General features: G+C 40.0%; 1 protein-coding gene across 1 annotated transcript; it reads left to right on the top strand.

The window, feature by feature from the left end:
* The first annotated feature begins 16 nt into the window (after positions 1–16).
* rab5ab (RAB5A, member RAS oncogene family, b) lies at positions 17–9,418 on the top strand. Its single transcript, XM_084944269.1, has 6 exons — positions 17–188; positions 1,985–2,201; positions 3,025–3,176; positions 5,081–5,203; positions 5,448–5,541; positions 7,475–9,418. Exons 2-6 carry the CDS (start codon positions 2,036–2,038, stop codon positions 7,588–7,590), a joined length of 651 nt encoding a protein of 216 aa, XP_084800395.1. The 5' UTR covers positions 17–188; positions 1,985–2,035; the 3' UTR covers positions 7,591–9,418.
* The last annotated feature ends 9,572 nt before the right edge of the window (positions 9,419–18,990 follow it).

Raw genomic sequence — 18,990 nt, 5'->3', positions numbered from 1 at the left:
GTCATCATCCTTCGTACAATGCGAAAAGGGAAGTTGAAAGAAGTGGGAGAGCGAGATCGCTGAGCCTTATGAAATCTAACGTTACAGCAGCTGGTTGGATACTCGACACACTGTGAACATACGTTGAAGTACTGCAAATACTGTCCTGGAGATACCTTTACCATTAACTACGCTCCTGTTTTTGATAGGTAAGTAGCTAATATTAGCTTTAGCTGACTAGCTGTAGGCTATCTGGAGGGCTCCTCCCGATGCGGCCGCAGCTGAACAACGTTAGCCTGCCCAGTACCTATTATTTGGCTAGCTAACATTAGCTAGCCGACACTGGAAGGGCCGTACAACTTAGCCTAGTTAACGTTGTTCTGCTGATAAATCTGGAGGTATCATCACGTTTAGATCACCCACACATTAGCATTAATCCACTTTTACTATCACAAACAGTTGCAGTCTTCTTTCAAACGCTGCTTGATAAGCTACTTCACTAATTCACCGTCATGGAGCTAACGTTAGCTAGCTGTCACTAGCTGTACACACCCAAATCTCCATCATCTGAGTTTGAGCATTTTCAGAACTTATGTAAGTGTCATATTTAGTGCGTATAAGCTTGATTGGTATGCTGCTACCCGCACTCACGTCAGCTTTAATCAAGAGAAATCATGCTTTATAACAAACGCAGATTGGGTTTTGGACTAGGCATTTTGAACTTAGGAGCTAGCTATGTTGCTAACGCTAGCAGTTGCTACCAACTAAAACGATCCACTCGGCAACAACACAACAGGTTATTTGTGGTGATCTCTGTGTCGTAACGCGATTTCGACGCTCGAAGTTGACAGCAATTATTTTTGGAGCGATGTTCTGTGTTCAGTTTGATGGTGGAAATGGTTAATGTCTAGGTTACAGAGCTAATCTGTTGTTGTGGCTGTTGTTTGTTTGACTACAAAATCATGAAAGACAAACAACAAAACCACTAAATTAACCCAAATACTTTTTCCCACACATGTGTCCAGACTGGTGCCATAATCCTCTTTCTGTCTGCCTTACGTAGTTGAAGCCACACACACACACACGTTGTTTGTGTGTGAGTGTTGGGGTTTTCACTGCCAGAACAGTAGTTGAACTTGCCATTTGTAATTGTTGTTGAACTGGTACAGGGTAATAACGTTAGAGGCACATGTATAAATATATGTATGACATCAGTTTCCGAAACTTTGAACATGCTGTCAGGCAAAGTTTTCTCTCTCTCTCTCTTTAAATCTGTTATTGCTGCTTGTTACTATAGCGGACATCCAACTAATGTTTGTAGCTGAATGAGAGTCTGGTAATTTGAAATTATGTGTAATGTGTCAATTTGTACCAAACTAGAGTAAGTTTCCATTCATGTTTACGGGATTAGCTGTGGCATTTTGCCTTTGGATTTGGACTTCTTATTTTAAAAGAAATATAGTTAAAACAACATTATAAAATTTAACAGATTAAATATCAATTGCCCTGATACGCAGCTCTATACGCATCTCTATGCATTTAAAAAAGTAGTTTCCAGGAGCTTTTTATAAAGAGTTCTAAAAGCGGTATTTTTAGATTTAGGAATAGTGGTGTGGGTCATTAACCAAAGGCTAAAGCTGAATAAGTTAAAACACTGATCAATTGCAGGGTTTGTCCTGGTTCACAATCTGCCTTTTAGGGTTGACAGTTGGTCTGTGTATTGATAAAATGAGCATGTTACATTACTTAACCAGGGGGATGCATTTCCCCTTTTCTTTTTTTGTTTCTTTTATTTTACTTTGGTGGCTTCCAGAGATTTTGTCCTCTCCCCAAAGTGTATTAAATACAGGAAAAAGCCTGAACTGGCACTTTGGTTGTTGCAGGGACTAAATGTTTCGCAAAGGCAAAATTACTACATAAATTCTTATTATCTTTAATTTTTGTATCAGTTAATAAGATATTCTTTTGTAATGACACCTTGCTTTATTTTCTTTCTCCTGCTCAGGTGTTTTTCTACAGTTTTTCACATCCCGGGGACGAGACCAGACAGTGTGACATGGCAAGTAGAGGCGGAGCCACGCGACCCAATGGGCCAAACGCAGGCAACAAGATTTGCCAGTTCAAACTCGTGCTTTTAGGAGAGTCCGCGGTGGGAAAGTCAAGCCTTGTACTTCGTTTCGTTAAGGGTCAGTTTCATGAATTCCAAGAGAGCACAATTGGAGGTATGTAATCCTTACGTCATCATAAGTCAGTGTTGGCGTGTTTGTTTTTGCTCTGTGAACAGGCCATCTCTGAGACTTCCAGTAAACCACATAATGGAATATTTACTAATGTTACGCTAGACAACATAACGGCTACATGCAGATAGCTGTACTAAGAGTCATAGTCCCAGAGCCTAAAGTTCATTTAAGAAGTAAGGCTATAGAATCAACAAGGTGTGTTGGAGTAAAACAGAGAAAGTATCACCAGGGGAAACTGGAACTCCTCAAAACAGCATGTAGCCAGTATGAGATTCAGTTGGGAAAAGGGGGAATGTGAGGAATTGTCAATATAAAAATGCCTTATAAGAACAGGCAGCTATGCAAATAATTTGGTCCATTAGGTTACTGCGTTTTGGTTATCTTGATAATCCCTCAGCGTTAGATGACACCTTTACTGTACTCACTACTGAAAATAATCCAATCATCCTGCCATTCCACCACTACTAGTCTGTGTCCAAGGCTGTGTGTTAAGATAAAAAAAAGTCCTTTACAGTCAGTGGTCTGCTGGCATTAGCTGATTGGGTAAAAACAACATTTAAGTGTTATTCACAGTTCTCATTTCAGTTAAAACGGAGCATAGTTTTCAAACTAAGGTTTAACATGTGGTTTAAAAGTGCCTTTGAGCAAATCACACCCATTTTGATTTTGGATGTTTAATGTCATCCCCAAAGTCATTCCTTTGGTTTCCAACATTGGGCCATGTCACCTTGACTGAAACACATTTGTGTAGCTCAGTATTTAAAGACCCACTTGTCACTGGTCCGTCTGCTTTGTACCCCTGCAGCTGCCTTCCTGACTCAGACGGTATGTTTGGACGACACAACAGTCAAGTTTGAGATCTGGGACACGGCCGGTCAGGAGCGCTACCACAGTCTGGCTCCCATGTACTACAGAGGTGCACAGGCAGCCATCGTGGTCTATGATATTACAAATGAGGTTGGTCAGATTCCAGGCTTATGTCTGTGTAGCTGTTGGCACACCTGTTTTCATTTACCTTTGCTAGCTCAAACAACTTTGTTGTCGAAGATGAGGAAGTACTGGGGCTTTCCACCTTAATATTTCTAAGCAGTGGTTAAGCTAAAAACAGAACCTTATTTTGGTATCCTGACACATTAAGAAATGACTCATCACTCAACAGACAATGTTTTGCAGACAGTGCTTAGACCTTAGATGTCTCCCGGGGGCATTGTCAGGGACGGGTTACATGTCAGGATATTTTCATTGCAAAGAGAACATATTATTCTCTGTTTAATATGTAGACCGTGTGCAGGTTAACGATTTGTCCTGTTTCCAATGTTTGTCTGCTTCAACAGCCCTAGAGGGAACCTATTATGCTAATTTCCAGCTTCATGCTCCTATTCTTAACTCAGAGTAGCTTTGTGTGATTCATAGTTCCAGATCCTCCTTGTTTACCTTCTGCTGGACATTAGTGGGTGTAACCTCTCAGCTCTTCTCTAGTCTCAGCTGAGACAAGCTCTTTTAACTTGCTTCCTCCGCCCTTTAACAATAAGAACTTAATTTGTGTAGCACCTGTAAATGCAGAGTTTACAAAGTGCTGTGACAGCCAAGCAAAAGCAGAATACCAAATTCAAACAGAAAGTTGGACATTAGGTGGAAAACGTTAACCTTAAAAATGGAAGAATTCTAACAAAAAATATGAAAGAAAATTAAAAAATGAATCTCAAACAATTCTCAGTCCTTGTAAACAAAACGTTCTAACAGCAGGTGGGTGGAGTTTGTGTTCAGTCAGAGCTGTGGGCCTGATGTGACCATAAGGCTGATTAATACTGACAACATACAGGGCCAAGAGTAGAAGAGAGTGGCTGAAAGAGAGTAGCCTGAAGTCTGAGATTTGGGCTCACAGGGATTACTTTCACAAACGCCGATGTCCATTTTTGTGTGTACTGTGGAGATCCAGCATAACAATATCCAATGAGAGAAAAAAGGAAGCACGATACATAGCATTTTAAACAAACTGATAAAAAATGAAACAGCTGCCAGTAAGAGAGCAGCTAATCTAGTTTTATCGTCCATATCATATTACCTGAAAGTTGCATTGCTTCCTGGCCTCTGGATGCATGACTAAAATGTGGATGTAGAGAGATTATTTTTCCTTTCATCTACTGTATGTATGTGGATAGGTGTGAGTCATTCTTGTGTAAAAGCTAATATAAGTCATATAGAACAGAGCAGAGTTTAAAGTCAGCATTATTCTCTCCTATAGGTTTTACTTTAGTGACAAAGTCAGTAGAAATGTCGTTCCCCTTATCTTTTAATAAAAGCAAAGCACAGAAAGCTATAAAGCGCTTTGACATTTCTTTATTATTATTAAAGGTGGTAATCTTTTAAAGCACAGGTGTCGAACTCCAGGCCTCGAGGGCCGGTGTCCTGCAAGTTTTAGATGTGTCCTTGATCCAACACAGCTGATTTAAATGGTTAAATGACCTCCTCAACATGTCTTGAAGTTCTCCAGAGGCCTGGTAATGAACTAATCATTTGATTCAGGTGTGTTGACCCAGGGTGAGATCTAAAACCTGCAGGACACTGGCCCTTGAGGCCTGGAGTTGGACATCCCTGTTTTAAAGAGATTGGGCTGAATGCAGCATTTGTTTATTGTGCTGCATAAGTTGTTGTAGTACAGCCTCTGCACACTGTGATGTTTACTGTAATATCTCATCAAAAGCATCACTATAATGATTGTGTCCCCTGGAACTTTCTTTAAAAGATAGACAAATCGGACATCATGGGAAAGTCTCCCTGTTATCGTCCATCACACAGGCCTTATTGCTATTTTTACTAACTGAGCCCCTCCACTTACCCCTCCCTGATCTGTTTTCCAGGAGTCATTTGTACGGGCAAAGAATTGGGTTAAAGAGCTTCAGAGACAAGCCAGTCCAAATATCGTAATAGCCCTGGCTGGGAACAAGGCTGATCTCGCAAACAAGAGAGCACTGGACTTCCAGGTTTGTCTTCTTAATTAACTTCAAGATGTGCGCAGAGCCGCAAAGTCATCGTCAAATAAAGTAGACTTTGTGGCAGGATTTGTTGAAGCCAACAGTAAATAATTCTTGGAATAATTGTCGTTAATAATCTGCAGAGAGAAAAACATCCTCTGCTTGAAACATGCCTACTTGGCTTTCTCTGCTGCTTCCTTGCTTTGCCAGTTCAAACTATGAAAAACTAATGATTTTGGTGTAACCTTCACAGGATGCACAGTCATACGCAGATGACAACAGCTTGCTTTTCATGGAAACATCAGCGAAGACCTCAATGAACGTGAATGAGATTTTCATGGCCATTGGTAAGTGTCTCCGCCGCAGGACTTCAAATATGAAGTGAAATACTGCTCGTGACCTTCAGAGCCAGTCACTAGCTGTAGTATTTAAGCACACCGAAATGTCTCTGAAGTATCCTTACTAACAGGAAATGATAGTGGCTGTGCACCTGTCGTGTTGTGTAAATATAATATTGTAGGATTCATCTCAGGGTGTGCATTTGTATGATAAAGTGCACAAGAGGCTCTTACTGCCTTCATCCAAGTGTGCATTTGAGTGCAGGTTGTGTAATAATAGGCTACCGTAATGCACTACTGGGCAGTCGGTTGGCTTCAATCCATAAACCTGGCAAATATTAAATGAGTGTGTGCAGTATTTATATGCAGGTGATCATCTGTCATTAATGAGCTGGATCAGTGAAAAAAAGCCGCTGCAGAGTGTTAGCAAGAACCGGTGGGTTTTAAAGTGAACTGTGTGGTTTGTTAGCAGCTGCTAAATGACTCGTGTATTCACAGATAAATGGTGGATACTTGTAACGCGGGATGTTTGCAACTAGGTACATAGCAGTTAATCCATCAGGTTCTGAAATTATATGTTGTATAGTGCTCACTCAGTCGTCCATCTTTATCCCCGATTGTTGAAACTTTGTCAGCAACCTCGAGTAATGTTGCATTTGAACAGATATTGTAATCTGAATCTAGTTTTGGTCTCAGAGAGGTGACGTTCGGCTAAGCTTTCATGTTGCTGAAGGAAGTTTGAGAGATGCAGTCGGGACTGTGATGCAGCTTCTGAAAGCTTAACTATATTTAGTTGAGTTTTGTATTTATTTAGTCTACTCGGTGGAATGTCTTGCAGAATATGGTGTGCCAGCTGGCACTGTAAAATGCAGTTTGAGGTGTAATCACTGAGGCAGTACACAGTTTGTCCACCAGAGAGCGCTGCCAAGTTATTTTTAAATTGCGAAAGGTCTTGATTAGTTGCTCTCAGTTCTATGGAAGTGCTTTTTGCTTTTTCATGCAGATGTTTTAACTGATGATGGACACACACTGTGTGAGAAATTCTAAACATTTAATAGGCAAAATAATATATTATCAGAAAGTATTTGAGAAGACTATAAGCGGATCAGTCTTTATAAAAGGGAGGGGAAAAAAATGGAAACCATTTGGCTGTGAGAGCGTCGGTGCCACTGAGGTGTAGGACCACACCTATCTTCTGACTAAACCTTCATTTTGATCCTAGCCACACTCCTCTAAAGTGTCATGAGTAGATCATGGCAAGTTATGACGTCGTGTTGACAAAATCTATCCCTGGACAAATGAACACCCGCCAAAGTACTTAGAGACCTATTGTAGTAAGAACTAGCACAAAGGTGGTTTTCACATGTGGCCATGATGAGACAATGACTCACCGAGTAAAAACAATACCAGTCATGTCTGCATGGCTGGTAAGAGCTGTTAGCTGCATTCCTGCCCTGACATTAGCATTGTTGCAACAGTTGGGGTGTGACTGTTCACACAGACATATAGGCTGCGCCAGAAACCAGTGCTAGATACTTTTCAGGGGTTTTCAAAAATGCATTTTAGGGCTCATATTATTTGCTTAGTAAGTTAATCAATATCTCAAAGCGACTTCTCATAATGTTTCTTCACCCTGACACGCTGCTTTGGGAAGGAAATTTGGACTTTTGTGGAGGGGCAAAAACAGAGAGGGAGGTCGTGACAGCATTATTGCAAAACCGACTCGAACATGAAAGACATTTTATCTCAAATATATCTCTGAAAGCTAAAATTACAACTGGAAAAAATTATTAGGATATTATATAAAATATATCAAAAATAATGGGCTTATTTGAAGTTACTCTTCAAATAATTTTTGATGTAATCACCTGTCAGGTTGTGGTCTTTGCTTTTCTAAAATTTCTGTAGGTGCATTACTGATCCGCTGTCTTTCTCACTGCAGCAAAGAAACTACCCAAGAATGAGCCTCAAGCGACCGGAGCCAGCACCGGACGGAACCGGGGAGTGGACCTGACAGAGACGGCTCAACCCACCAGCCGCCCATGCTGCGCTAACTAACCCAGCTCTTCCTGCTCATGCTCCCCACACAAATGCACTCTCCTCCTTCTGGCTCCTCCCTTCCTTCTCACCTGAACAACATCTGGACATCGGGCTTCTTGGCTTTCTGACGTCAGACCTGACTTCAGCCTCACTCCCCTGGAATAGCTAAAAGACTCTGTATAGCTGCATTTCTAATACTTTTTTTTTTTTTTGATGTTCTCTCTCTTTTTTCTTTTTTTTTTTAAACTTTTTTTAAGAAATGTATATCAGTATAACGGATGCATGTATCACTACAACGCCTAAAGGAAAAAAAAAAAAAGACAAAAAAAGAAAAACACATTTTTATCTCATATTCACTTGGAAGACTAACCCTGGTTAAGAAAGATGAGCGAGCGAAAAACCCGTGAGCGTGTGATCATGTTTTGTATGAGTTTCTGATGAGAAGGTGTTGCCTCATTTGCCACTTGGCAGGGTCGGCTTCTCATTGCCCATTTTTGTGTGCGCGTGTGTGTGTGTGTGTGCGTATGTGTGTTAATCTTTTTTTGTTCAGGTTTTTTGTTTTTTGTTTTTTTGCTCACTATTTGGAAAAAACAAATTGTCCCCATCTTGAGATGCCTGGATTCTCAGACTGTTTGTTGTGAGCCACTTGGGTGTCTCAGTGGTGCCAGGAAATGATTATCGTGCAAACCAACAACCCTTCCCTCCCTCTTCACATCTGTTACACAAGAAGATGCATCCCTCGAAGACTTCATTTAGGGGAAACTGTGGAAAATAAATTTGGGTGCTGTTTGGTGTTTGAATAAATTCTAGCATGAAGAAGAAGAAGGAAAAAAGAAATGGTTTTGATACACATGTGACTCCTCAGTATGTGCAGCCATGCATAGAGCAACGCTTGTCAGATTTCTGTACATCATACCCAACAACAAGCCTTCGTGGTGCCGAAAATGTGGAGTTTGAACAAAGAGGACTTGAAAATTTGACCTAAAGAAGGCTCTTATGTTGTCATCACAGTATCATAGTAAAAAATTGGAGTGACATAGAGCGAGAAATCAACAGGAAACTGTAAGAGTGCCGAACATTCTGTTTTGTGTTTTGCAAAGACTTGAATGTATGACTAGCGATATGTTTAAACTTTCAGCTTATCTAACCTGCTCTGTTTCCATTCAGGCCAGTAGTCAACCTGCATCAGTTTGGGTAATGTAGATGAAAGGAGGGGCGTGGTTTTAAAATTTCAGACAGCATACAAACAGAAAATTGGACTATCACCCCATGTCACGAGTCTGTGGGGGGGAAAAAACGAAAAACTCTAATGTTGTTATAGGGTGCAATGTTGCAATGTTGTCTTCTTCCTTTAGTACAGCTTGCAGAGCTCGCAAGCTCACCAGGAAATTTATCTAGAGATGCCGAACAATTGTACAGTTCAGTATAGGTCTGCATTTTTTTTTCTTTTATTTACATTCTAGACCTTGTCACAAACTGGTCAAATGTTAAGCAGTGGTGGTCTTTTTAGGTATATGTAGTGTTATTAACAAAATCCCTCTCTGGTGTCTTGTTACTTTTCTCAGAAATGGTCCATGGTCGTGTTTGAAAGGAACTTTTATTGCATTGCACAGTGTTGATCATGTTTTAATTATTGATGACTGCCCTTCGATTTTATATGATGGACTGTATTGGACTTGCTAACCTTATGGCTATAAGGAAGTAGCATAATTAACCTAACTGGTGGTCTCTCTTACAGCTCAATGAATTTTAATGATGTAAAAACAGCATTACTAGTGATGGGCTGATCATTTTGAGTGTCTGAATACAACTTAATAAATCCAATAAAGAGGTCTGTTGTACAGCTTTTTGCTCTGAACATGTTGTGATATGCGGAGCAGTCTGACACTGCATGTCAGGCCCATATCCTCGTGAGTATATGATGCAAAATGTCCAATTTGGCCACATGTCACATTGAGTCATAAGGAATCTCAACAAAAATGACTGGATCTATATAAAATACTTAATAACTCATAACGTTCTGTGTAATCCTAATAAACAGGCAAATCAGACCAATCACAATAACCTCTTTGCCCTATCTTAGCTTGATGTCAAACAGAACTGACACTGGATTGGAGGGATTCAGAGATTTGGAGTCATACTGGATTTGCTCGAGTTGCTCTTTGGATGTGTGTACATGTACCTGACTTACTGGTTTTTGCATACAAGCCAAAGCAAGACGCTATCACTTTGGCTTATGCTCATCTCCTGCAGTCTAAAGACATGCATGTCATGTAATTGATGGTGTGAAGTTGGCTGTAGGGATGTGAGAGTGTTTATTGTCGTCATTTTTCTCTCTGTGATGGACTGGAAACTTCACCCCCCCACCAAAGGTCCTATTACACCCCTCCCATTGTAGAAGAGTTTGTTAAGGTTGCGTATAATTACCAGGTAATTGTTTTCTAGCATGCCAAATAAACTAAACACAAGCTGTCAAGATTAAAATGATGGGTAGAATATAAACTTTGCAGGTAATTTTGTGAAATTAAGATACTGAATGCTGGATGTTATGGAGACACAAATGTCTGATGTGTCAGAAGACCTGACCAGTGTTCTGCATTATCTAAACCATTTAAAGTCCACACCTCTGTGGCCAAAGCATTTGGCTCCTTGTTTGCATATGCCGTCAGCTTTGTTTGGTTTTTGTAGTACAACATGCACATGTGTAAAAATACACCTATATAAACATTACTGACACTAACATTCATATTTTTCTTATAGACACCATATATACTAAAAAGTACTTTCAGCTGTTCCCTCATTCACAAGGTCAGCACAGCAAGCAGTGACATATTTGAGGTGGCAGAGTCCTGATGGCCTTCCCGACACATCTTCCAAGGAATTTGCATCTCCTCCCAGGATCAAGTGAGTAAGCTCCTGCTTGTATGAAGTCACTTGTATACTGTACATATTACTCATATAATTATTCTAAATATGCAATAATTATTATTCCGTATATTGGATATAAATGATTACTATATAAGTTAAAAATCCCTGTGAATTTAGCTGTGCATCTTCCTTTGCAGTGACCCACAAATCACTTGACATAGAAAAGGTAAAATAAATAAATAAGGCTGAGATATCCTGGTTTATATATTCTGTAGTACAGGTCAGCATCAAAGTCTCAGTCATTAAAATCACAAATTATTAAACTGATCTTAGTTAAGTTTAATTGTAATTTCAATCTAGCGGCAGAATGACTTGCAGCTTCTTCAGGCTGCAAGTCAAAGTGATAAAGTGATACATTTTGATGTGTCATTGCTGTGTGAATGCTGCATCTTTAAAAAGCTTTAAAGTGACTGGTTATGTGTATGTGGCTTTTACTATATGGTTAATATTACTAGAAAAAGTGCTCATGCACTCATCAGTCCATTCATTAGCTACACCTTGCTAATGCCATGCTGGTTCTTCGTTTGCCTTAATTCTTTATGGCATAGATTCAGCAAAGTGTTGGAAACATTCTTCAGAGATTTTGGTCCTTCTTGACATGAGATCATCATACAGTTGTTGCAGATTTGTCAGCTGCACATCCATGAACCCCTGTTCCACCACATCCTAACGGTACTCTTATTAGACTGAGATCTGCTGACTGTGGAAGCCATTTGAGTACAGTGAACTCACTGTCATGTTCAAGCACCAAGGTTTGGATGATATGAGCCACCACTGTGTTCATAAAGGCATAGACATGGTCAGCAACAATACTCACGTAGGTGAAATGATGCTCTTTTGGTACTAAGGGGTTCCAAGTGTGCCAAGAAAATATCCCCAACACAAGCATCCCCAATATTTACACCAAATTCTGATCCTACCATCCAAATGTACATACCTTAGGTTACTTGCTATCAGTTGAAGAAGTCCATGTCTGACCTCTGACATCAACAAGATATTTTCACCCAGAGAACTAACGTACACTGAATATTTTCTCTTTTTTGGGCCATTTTCTGTAAACCCTAGAGATGGTATGCATGGGAAAATCCCAGTAGATCAACATTTTCTGAAATCCTCAGATGAGCCGTCTGGCACCAGAAACTATGCCACTCTAAAAGTCCCTTAAATCACATTTCTACCCCCATTCTGATGCCTAGGTTAAACTTGAGCAAGTCTACATGCCTAAAGGCATTGAATTACTGCCATGTGATTGGCTGATTAGATATCTGCGTCACTAAGCTGTTGAACAGGTGCACCTAGTAAAGTGACCGGTGAGTTCAAATGTAGTCTACTGAGGTCAACAGCTTTGTTTTGTACATACATATCAAATTTCACACCTCCAATTTGTCACACTTGAGCTTTGAGTTTTGGTCTACACCCATCCATTCGCACCACCATCCAACCAAATTTTCTCACTTGAGCTCACTTCTTGTCACTTCCAGGCCCGTGCTTCAGTATATATTCCCATCTTCAGCCTCTTCTCTCAGCATCTTGCTCGATGACATCCTGACACTTCAACAATCTCTATCCTTAAAGTCCACATAGATGAGTCATGTGAACTCTCAGCCTGATCACGTTTGGATAGGACTCAAATTACAGTTCTTAAAACCTTATTAACAGCTTGTTCATCGAGTTCTGCCCACACACTGCAGAGGCACGAAGCGGCAGATAGAGAGAAGAGTGGTAAGGCTGTATAATACAGGGATAAATATCCAATTAAATTGGAGGCTAAAGTGGCAAAAAACCTCTTGGAGAACTTGATGATGCCCCTCAACTTGACAGCGCTGTGATAAGAGGTTGATTGCACAAAATTACAAATCATTCCCTATTGGTACAAAGTCAGTCATTTTAAGATTTCAACTTTCACTCCAACATCATGGAGAAAGAGTTTGCTTTTGCTTCTCACAGTATTTCTATAAAGTCTTGTCAGTCCACTGAACTGTCAGACGTTCTCAGAAGCACTGTTTCTCCAATTGTAGTAAAATATGAAACAATGTATATTTTAAGATACTCCTGCAGGAGGTAGAACAAAGCACAGCCACATTTTTGCATATTCTCAAAGGTGTCTGAAGGAATTTTAAGCAAATTGTCATTTAAAAATATTTTACTGTACAATCAGTTGCATCAACAGATATTAAAAGAAAAGAAAAGAATAATAGATAAATACATAAGTACAAAATAGTGCCAAGCTGTTATGATGTGCTCTGTCTGAACTCATGTTAAAAATGTGGATAAACCAAATGATTCACACTGCATTATGTCATTTCTAGCATACTAATTATACACTAGTTATGTATTTTACTTCATGTAGTAAATTATTTACTCAACTAATGTATAAGATAAGTAATAGGTGGTTCATCTTTCGATTGGCTTTCAGAAGATGGGCAAGAAAGTGACTTGTCCATAGTGTTGGCAGCAGAATTGAGTCCAACAGCGTGGAAAAGTAGAACTTAAAGAATAGACTAGAATCCCAAATACAAAAAAGACACGCAGGCAGACAAGTGGAGGATGCCATCCTGTACCTCCTACATAGAGCCCACTCACACCTGGACAAGGGAAAAGGCACAGTCAGGATCCTGTTTCTTGACTTTTCAAGTGCCTTTAATACCATCCGGCCCTGTCTGCTTCGGGAAAAACTAAACAGGATGCAGGTGGACCCCTGCCTGGTCGCTTCGATCTCAAACTACCTCACTGACAGACCACAGTATGTCAGGCTGTGGTCAGCAGCACAGGAGCACCATAGGGAACTGTGCTGTCCCCTCTTCACCCTGTACACCTCTGACTTCAGCTACAACTCTGAATTATGCCATATTCAGAAGTTTGTAGATGACACGGCCATCATGGGGTGTATCTGGGATGATCAGGAAGAGGAGTACAGGAGTCTGGTGAGGAACTTTGTCACATGGAGTCACACCAACCACCTGCAACTCAACACCTCAAAGACCAAGGAACTGGTTGTGGACTTCGGGAGGTCCAGAGCAGGTCCACTGCCAGTTCAGATAGAGGAAGAGGAGGTGGAGGTGGTGGTCAACACATACGAGTACCTCGGGCTGTGGGTGGACAACAAACTGGACTGGTCATGCAACAGGCGTATTGTCTACATCTATCAATAAATCCGCTTATGCAGTGAAATATTTTTATTCAAGAATACATTTCATAGTTGTTATAAGTTGAAAACTGTATCCGTAAACCTTTTGAAGAGAAACCCCTTCATTTCTAGAGTCAGTGTGCGGCACTAAACCTTATTTACCTCACTGAAATGCTTCAACTCAAGTACTGATTCAGAAAAATAAAACAAAAATGATTTTTTAATATTGCATCCTCATCAGCCAACGGAAAGTGGTTGTCTATAAATCTATGACATCTGGAGGAACTCCGTCTGCTGATGAAGTCTGATTGTTTATTCGATCAATGTCTGTATAACTGCTATTGAAGGGACTTGGTAGTGAGATTGCAGTTTCCACTGGCACAAATTCACTTGAACAAAACTGTCGATATGGATAAATACAACTTAAGAAATTACTTTTTTTTACAACACATATATTTTAAAGCTTCTTATATTTTAAAGTTTAACCTTCTAATAATCTTTGAGTGTTATTCTCATCATTAGAAATTATTGACGTTTTCTTTTTCTTGTCATGTTTAAAAACACCATTACCGACAAAGATGAGTGGCATTCTGCTCTTGTCGCAGTGAAGCCTCGAGCTTTGCCAGAAAATCTTCAAACAAACGTTGGGCCAGAATGTGAGTCACCATGTCACATTCTGCTTCACTGGAAAAGCTGTCGATACACTTCATCCAGAAAGTTAAATCCGAGCCCTTTGATAAAAAGTTCAAACATAAAATGAATATTGACCACAGTTTGTGATTGCAATCTTTCCACTGGGAGATTCTCACTCCTGACCTTCCACTGTCAATCAAGCCCACCAGATGATTCTGGAAATTTTATTTATGTCCAGGGAAATAACTTGAATCATCCTATGGAAGGAAGTTTCTCCCTCTCTGACCGAATTAACACAGACGTGTTACTGGTTCTCTGAGCTCTCCCTTTGAACAGGCCTTTTTAAGTGGGCCAGAATCTCTCTGGTGGTTTTCTTAGGAGAGGAAGTTTTGAAAAACTGGTCCAGAACTAATACTGTCACTTCGCATGGAATGGAATTCATAGCAGAGGGCCTTCCTTTAGTGTGTTACATCTTCAGTGAACCAAAGGGTTGTTTTGGTTTCAGTTTTCAGTCTAAAAAAGCAGCAGTTTTCACTCAAAAGCTGAGCAGCAACCTCCAGGGCTGAAAAATGAAGCCAACAGAGAAAACTGCAGTACCTCAAATGGCCACGTGAGGCTCACTCTAAACAACACGATTAAAGACTTACTAAAAGAGTTTTGGCTACTTGAAGAGAAGCAAATGTTCTTTCCTTTTTAGTTACCAACGGGCAGCAGGATGAACTACAAGAAGAATTCTAGTTGTATAGAAGTCTATACTCACTCTCAGTGCTTACTTTCATGATGAGTACATCATGTCAGTCGTTAGTTTCAAGCATGGCGTTCCCCTAAAGAACAGCAGGGTTTGCTTTAGGGCAGCGGTCCCCAACCCCCGGGCCTCGGACCGGTACCGGTCCGTGAGTCGTTTGGTACCGGGCCGCGAGAGTTGAGGCTCAGGTGTGAAATGTATAGTTTTCAGGGTTTTATCGGTTTTCAGCATTATTTTGTTATCGTTTTTATCGTTTACTCGGTTTTCCTGGTTTTTTTCACGTGTGTTATGAATAAATCTTCTTTTTTCCGGTACCGGTACTAGTTTTATTTTGTTGTATTTATCCGCGACACCTTAAAGGCCGGTCCGTGAAAATATTGTCGGGCATAAACCGGTCCGTGGTGCAAAAAAGGTTGGAGACCGCTGCTTTAGGGGACGGCTACTTTGTGATTGATGGTGATCATCGGATGTCTTCTGAGTTAGAGCCATGTCTCGCTCCTCACATCAGGTTTGTAAACACAAAGATGGTGACAGCCAAAATGTGGAACTCATAGATTCTCATAGAAGTTCTTTTTTGAATCTGCATTCCTGTCTAAATACTGAAAAATCACTCCACGTCATGCCTGAATTGATTCCCTGGATCCAGTCCATATTAGCCTGTGATGTTTTCTCAAGAACTTATTTTTATTTCATGTATATTTGTGAAGATATGATAGAAAATATCAAGTTTTGTATCATGTATTGATAAAGAAGTCTTCCAAAAACTTGTGCATTCAGATCCAGAACAAGCTCAAATGTTAATTGTTATCGTTACATTTTCATGCAAATCAGTCCTTCAAAAACAACTTTTTTAAACGAACCACTATCAATATTGTAGCAGATGAAACGTGAAGGTGATGTCGGGACTGGTTTTTGTATAATGCTCACTTCTCTGGCTTCAGTGAGGTACATTTCTTCTTGCCTAAAGACGTCAAAGTTTTTAAAACTGAATTTAGCTGTCAACCTTTCCACAGTTACCCGGCAGCAAAAATCACTTTGTGAACCATGCAGGATGTGACCGTCTGCAGATTTCCAAAGCAGAAAATAAAGGAAGTAAAATCTTGGCCACAAACCTAAACAACGTGTATTAAAGACTCTGTAACTCCACTTGCCCAACAGACGTACTAGTTTTTAGTGCTATCTGTAAGAATGTGAACTGATTGCGAATGATAGAAATCTGGCCCGTCATATTCTTTTGCGCTGCTCCTAAGGTAGAAATGGAAACTACTGCTCCATTCAGTAAAAGGGAAAACAGCTTCTTCTTATTTATTGAGTGATGGGTACTGTAAATAAAACTCAATTTGAGTGTAAACATTTAATTCACAAGTGCAATAAACTATGTCAACAAAGAAAATTTGTCTTTAAAGAAAACAAAGAAATGCACATCTAGTTTTACGTTGTTCACCAATTAAATTTTTAGACTTTGAAATGGAAAGCAGCAAAATGATTTTTTCTGAGAAATGCATTTAATTAAAAAAAGATCAATAATCAGTGCAAACCTTGCTCCACAATATCTTAATGTTTAACTTTCCTCAGTTAAACATCACCAGTTAAATTTAAAAAGAAGTGTCACATAAAACGATCTTGTATCTGAAGGATGGATGCGGGATTAAAAAAAAATCTTGCTGATTTAAAAACAGATCGATCCCCACACCAAACGGCTTCTATATAAGCTTTTTATTTGGTGTCTAACATTTAGAGCACAAGGCCCACCCTTAGACGTCTCTGAAGTCTGATCCTTTGACATTTCATGAAGGGAAAAAAACACTTCAGAGAGGCCAATTTCAGGACCATATCTGGTAATTACCGCAAAGATCTGGGAAACAGAAAACTCCACAGCTCTCATAGGTATGTCCATCCCACACAAATGATCCTGTAAATGATTGAACCTGTTATGGTCATTTTCAGCTCCATCTATTTTTATTTTTCCTCTCTAATAGAGTAGCTTTGGATGATTCTTCTTTAACCATACTGAAAAAAATCAATTTTAGCTCCCTTTTAACTTCCCTGCCAGAGATGATTATATTTAGGTATAGTTGACTTGCAATCATCTCTATGCATATGCATATCTTATTATTTTAAACCATGTTTATTATTTTGACAGATACCAAGAACAACAAAATATCAGGAAGAAGAAACATGAGAAGCTCAAGAAGTACCAAGGGCTGACAGAGGAGCTAGAGAAGATGTGGAGTGTGAGCAACAGTGGTCCCCGTGGTAATCGAAGCACTTGGGGCGGACCCCCAAACTAGGTGAAAGGCTTCAAAGATTCCCTTCAGGGCCAATGGGGTATTATATAGGGCTGCAAAATGTATTTAGCACACAGTATTAATACATCAACTTGTTTTGTTCTCATTCAGTTAGACACACGCAATTCATCCTTTACCACTTTCATCCAGTACTGTCTTTCATGCTGGTGACCATGTGGGGGCAGCAATGCACTGTATTTATCTGCCATTATCCTCAGTCCACACATCCAAAAGGCATGTTTGAAAATAAATACATTTACTGCATTGATATTCACTTCAGAGGCAATCTGTTTTAGGATACATTACGTCTGCAGTTTTTAAGTTGAGTAATTTACCGGAGCAATCGCGTTAGAAAGTCAACAAGTACCTGCAACGAGAGAAACGTTCATTATTCACAAGACTCTGAATTTATCAGTAAGTGAAAAGACAGTATGTTCATATTGGGAAATTGCACATAAGTCCACAGGAACACAAGTCGCTGCAGGTCCTGGCTGCACTCATGGAGCAGGACGGTTTTGTCTACTATGTGTAGGTAAAGAACAAAAAACGATAGGAAGTCTATTTGGTGCTGAGCCCAAGAGAAATCAGCCATTAAATTAGTCAGTGAGTTTGTTTATATAAGCCATAACATGATACCGGTTTAGCAGCAACTTTGATTGACTTTGATTATTAACTATGTATCAAATATCACTTTTGTGCTATTGGTGTTGCCAGAAATATTAGTTTTCCCAGGGAAAATGTTTAGAAATGCAAAAGCTTCATGCCCTGACGGCAAAAATGTTTTCATTAAACCGGTCACTGCAGTGAACAGCAAAAGAGAAATATGAAAATGTTATGAAATATAATAGCAACCTTTTCCACCTTTTCCTGCCAATTAACAGAAATGTCATCAGACAGGAAACATCAAAGTGTTGTTTTCTTGCCCGCATTTCAAATGCTGAGGCAGAGCACAAGGTGAGACCTCCTGAAAGTCACGGCTGTTGCCTGCTGTGATCTCCATAGCCGACGGCATGCGTCACCTGTCCTGGCTGTCACCGGTAACCCCGGGATGTCGCCACGGTGACAGCCTCATTACAGTGATAACTGTACTGACTGAAAATATTTCCGTTATGTTCTTGGTGATGTTGTGATGTGCAGTGTTCCAGTGATGGCCCGGGAGGGGCACTTCTGCAAACTTTTAAGTCCTCGGCTACAGGCTGTGAGATATTTCATCCACGTACAACCTGCAGGCTAAAGAGGGTGCAGAGGAAACTGTTACCACAGCGACAAACCACAGCAGCCCCGGCTCATAAGCGCCTGTGGTTTATCACTATGTGGATAGCGCTTATCTAATCCACCCAGCTCTCCAGTGTCTCCCACCTTGGTTACACACGGGCCACATGGTGACATATTTCCATGCAAAGAAAAAAAAAGTGTTTCATAATGAGACTGATTTGTTCTACCTGAGATAGAGTTTGCAAAATGTGTGCTGTCATAAGATGAGACGGGTTTGGACAGAGTTAAGGGTTTGAGAGATGGAGAAAATGTATATATTATACAGTACTTTTGAGAGATACATTTTTTGGTTTCTGCTTTAATTTAAAAGTTGGCAGTTGAGAGAGAAACTGTCATGATCCTGGGATTTTAGATGCTGTTGAAGTTTAGATTTTCCTGTTTTGGTAAGCTGAGTTATGGGTTCCTGTTTTGATGCCTTATCA

Source organism: Perissodus microlepis, chromosome 11 (assembly GCF_051167445.1).
Source record: "Perissodus microlepis isolate ML-2025 ecotype Zambia chromosome 11, ASM5116744v1, whole genome shotgun sequence".
Lineage (NCBI taxonomy): Eukaryota > Metazoa > Chordata > Actinopteri > Cichliformes > Cichlidae > Perissodus > Perissodus microlepis.
Note: the sequence above shows the minus strand (reverse complement) of the source record. Positions and strands in the feature narration are given on the sequence as shown.

Coding starts and splice junctions, on each gene's coding strand:
- rab5ab (XM_084944269.1), top strand. CDS start 2,036: ATGGCAAGTAGAGGCGGAGCCACGCGACCCAATGGGCCAAACGCAGGC. Junction 3,177..5,080: donor TCTATGATATTACAAATGAG/GTTGGTCAGATT, acceptor TCTGTTTTCCAG/GAGTCATTTGTACGGGCAAA. Junction 5,542..7,474: donor TGAGATTTTCATGGCCATTG/GTAAGTGTCTCC, acceptor TTCTCACTGCAG/CAAAGAAACTACCCAAGAAT.